The sequence below is a fragment of the Morus notabilis genome, unplaced genomic scaffold (assembly GCF_000414095.1).
Source record: "Morus notabilis unplaced genomic scaffold, ASM41409v2 Scaffold8636, whole genome shotgun sequence".
Taxonomy (NCBI): Eukaryota; Viridiplantae; Streptophyta; class Magnoliopsida; order Rosales; family Moraceae; genus Morus; species Morus notabilis.
The window spans coordinates 5,672-9,239 of NW_010362176.1; the positions used below are offsets into that span (position 1 = coordinate 5,672).

At 34.0% G+C, this 3,568-nt stretch overlaps 1 protein-coding gene across 1 annotated transcript; it reads left to right on the forward strand.

Annotated features, from left to right (window-relative positions):
- The first annotated feature begins 468 nt into the window (after positions 1–468).
- Positions 469–3,331, forward strand: LOC21384255 (uncharacterized protein At1g28695). Its single transcript, XM_010101194.2, has 3 exons — positions 469–841; positions 960–1,394; positions 3,182–3,331. The coding sequence occupies exons 1-3, from the start codon at positions 671–673 to the stop codon at positions 3,218–3,220; spliced, it is 645 nt and encodes a 214-aa protein (XP_010099496.2). The 5' UTR covers positions 469–670; the 3' UTR covers positions 3,221–3,331.
- Positions 3,332–3,568: the final 237 nt, after the last annotated feature.

Genomic DNA, 3,568 nt, shown 5'->3' on the forward strand with positions numbered 1-3,568 from the left:
TTCCAAATGTGGCCAAAGTGCTAAACTTTTAAAATGTTAATAGTTTTACCATATATATTAAGAGCTACTAGCAATTATAGTTGACGTATTAATCGACAAATTATCACAAGTTGTAGGCTATGTTTTGCTTACTATCAACAGATTAAGGAGACGTTTAGTTTATGGATTAAAATTATGTAATTAAAATTATTTTTAATTTACGTGTATTTTTTATGAGAAAAAATACTGTAACGAACCATGAATCATGATTCAAATTATGATTTAAATCTTCTAACTAAACATCTCAAAATGATTTCACATACGTTCGTAAGGACTTGTTCCCGTTCTTGTTTTCCTTAAGGGCGACAAAACTTAAGGCACTTCCGTTTTTGCCCTTTTTCGTCTCTTTCTATAGATAAATTAAAATAAACTTGGGTGCACCAATAAGATTTCCACTAGTTACAATCTGGCAAGTCAGTCCCCAACAATTCCAAACGCAAAGTTATCACCAGAGACCCTCAAAGTCATCACCGTAAAGTCCCCAACAATCTTGTATTTCTATTCGTCGCCTCTTCCTGCAGATCTCTTTAAACCTCTTCTCTCAGATCTTCGACTCCATTAATGTTATAATAAACTCCGCTCGAGTACGACTACTTACAATCAGATTATTAACTGATCACATCACAATATTATGGATTACCCAATAAAACACTACTCTATTAATGGCTCCAATCTTGCTCTCGTCTTTATCTTCTTTGCCGGAGTTCTATATCTCTCCTTTTGGTCTTCCTCTCTCACAAATTTCCCAATATTATTTTCCTCGCAAAACAAAGACCTCCAATTCCAACTACTTCCGAACTCGGTAATTGATCCAAACTAAACATCATTAACTGCGTACCTTCTTAATTAAGAAATGTTATCAGGTTTCGTTTTGTTTAAAGAAAATTAAAGAAAAAACTTTTGTGGTCTTAATTTGACAGCCCGCCATTGAAGAAGCTGAAGCAACCCCTCTCGCTCGGGACGAACTTGAAGCGGCTTTATCGAAAGCTTCAATGGAGAACAACAACAACAACAACAACAACAAGACGGTTATCATCGCCGTTATAAATAGGGCTTACGCAGACCAAGACATATATATGAAGGCCGACACCACAATGCTTGATATCTTCCTGGATAGCTTTTGGCTTGGGGAGAACACTAGGGCACTGCGTGATCATCTTCTGCTTGTGGCGGTTGATCAGACGGCCTACGATCGCTGCCGGTTCTTGAAGCTCAACTGCTACAGATTGGAAACGGACGGCGTGGATTTCAGGGGAGAGAAGCTCTACATGTCTGCGGATTTCGTCAAGATGATGTGGAGACGAACTTTGTTTCTGTTGGAGGTTCTTAAACGTGGTTACAGCTTCATATTCACGGTATGTACTAACTACTTCTAATTCACTTTTTCGTTTAATTTTAATGATCATTTATGGTAGGGCCGGTATATATAAGGATACCATTTTGATCGTAAGTTACATTCTAAACTGTCATATCTAATTGATTGGGTTAATTTTGTTAGCTTTTTTTAAGTAATTTTTAGGACTATCACTGCTATTTTTGACTTAGCCTCCTTAATGAATTGATAAAATATAATATATTATGGTCTCGTTCATTTTATTAATTTAAATTTTTTAAAAAATATCAAATTTAATTTTTTTTACTATAATTAAAAACACTCTAAAAATATAAATTTTCTCCCAAAAATGCTTAATTATAATGAAGACTGGAAAATCAATTTCAAACTAGCTACACTGGACTTGGATGCAAGCAAGTGTCGATCGAAGAGGGCTCGACACGGCATGCATGTTTACCATGAGTGATGAGACTTGATTTGTTCATATAATTATCATATAGTCCTGTTACGCGCGTGAATGAACAATTAATTAAAGCACGGAATTCAAGTGAAATTGAGGGTTGGAATACTGATGCCACGTTATTGTACATTTGTACTGATAAATATCACATATTAAATATTTATTTTATTAATGTGTGGCGGTGAACCACTATATAGATAATAGATTCTCGTGAATACTAACAGTAGTACTCCCATCTTAATTGATCATGATCATGATTCTCTCCCAGATCCTAATGAATTAAACCCCACCCTGTCTGTGGGTCTCTCACGGTCACCCTCAATCCGATCAAATCTCACACTAAGAGTGTGTTTAGAGTAAAAATTTGTGTCATGATTTGAATAATAATTTATTACAGTATTTTATCTCATAAAAAATATACGTAAATTGAAAATAATTTTAAATCAATAAACCAAATATAACCTAACACTCCATTTTTTTTTGGTAATTAAGAAACAAAGTTCAAAAGAACATGCATTGGGAGAATTAGCAAATCATGATCAAACGCCGCTTAAAAATAAAACATCTTGGCTAGCCGGTGAATATCGATTCAAGCCTTGACTTAATTATGGGAACATGAGAACCTCTCACGGAGCCACAAATTTATGTCAATGAGCCTATAAGATTAATTTCTAAATTTTTAATGAGGGCTAAATGTGTGTTAATATAATACAATACACATTTATATATATATATATATAAGATTTTTAAAATTAAAAAAATTTGAATCTTGTGTGTGTAGTACGATTTTAACCTCATCCTGATGAATAGGAATGCTTTATGCTTTATTTTAAAACTTTAAGATCACTTGCTTTTAATCAAAATGTGGGTGTCGGCGAAGACTGAACGTTGTTATGCATGATTAATTTAGTTTAATTCTCTCCCTCTTTTAGTTTCGTTGTCTTTTTCTTTCTTTCTTTTATTGTTTTTTTTTTTTTTAAATTTTTGTGTGCATAGATATATAGGTACCAAAAGACACACACATACATATATTGACAACAAAAGGCTTAATTTGAAAAGTAGAATCAAAACGCATGCTTTATAATGTCATTTAAAATTGTTTTAGGAAAGTGACTTCTTAGAGCTTTGATTTTATATATAGTCATCGATAGTTATTAATTATGAATGATTGTTACACGCTTTCATGAAAACTGAGCAAAGATGCATGTAGTTGGTATAATGTCATCTATCTACCATTACATTATGAAATATTGATCAATTCAAATGGGAGACAAAAGGACGCATAAAAGTCAAACCATTTCGAGGAAACTGTATAATATAAATGTAGTTGGGCTCTTTTTTTTTTGTAGATTAATAATTGGAGTGATAGAGTTGGTGTGTGGGGATGATTAGTATGCCAAACCTAGTTAGTAATTCGCCAACCATTCAGCACGTGGGATTGTGGCCCCGGGGCTCTCGCAAAGACGTTGGGGCTCGCCACGGTGATTCACAGCCAAATCGTCGCCGGGTTGAATGATAATGCTCTAATCTTATTATAATACGATTTATTATTATTAATGTAGTTGGGCTTCCATTACCCCTTCGGCTCCGTACCTTTCTCCATCTTTTTTACTCCCAGTCATTTTCTTAATTTATATTATTCCTTAGTTAGTTTATTTATTTTTTCTCTCTATAGTACACTTTACATGTGCACATGCACTCCAACAGGATATGGACGTTGTGTGGCTAAGAGACCC

Excerpts from the sequence above, each read along its gene's own strand:
- LOC21384255 (XM_010101194.2), top strand. The coding sequence starts at position 671 with ATGGATTACCCAATAAAACACTACTCTATTAATGGCTCCAATCTTGCT. Across the intron at positions 842-959 it reads TCCAACTACTTCCGAACTCG|CCCGCCATTGAAGAAGCTGA; the intron begins GTAATTGATCCA and ends TTAATTTGACAG. Across the intron at positions 1,395-3,181 it reads GTTACAGCTTCATATTCACG|ATTAATAATTGGAGTGATAG; the intron begins GTATGTACTAAC and ends TTTTTTTTGTAG.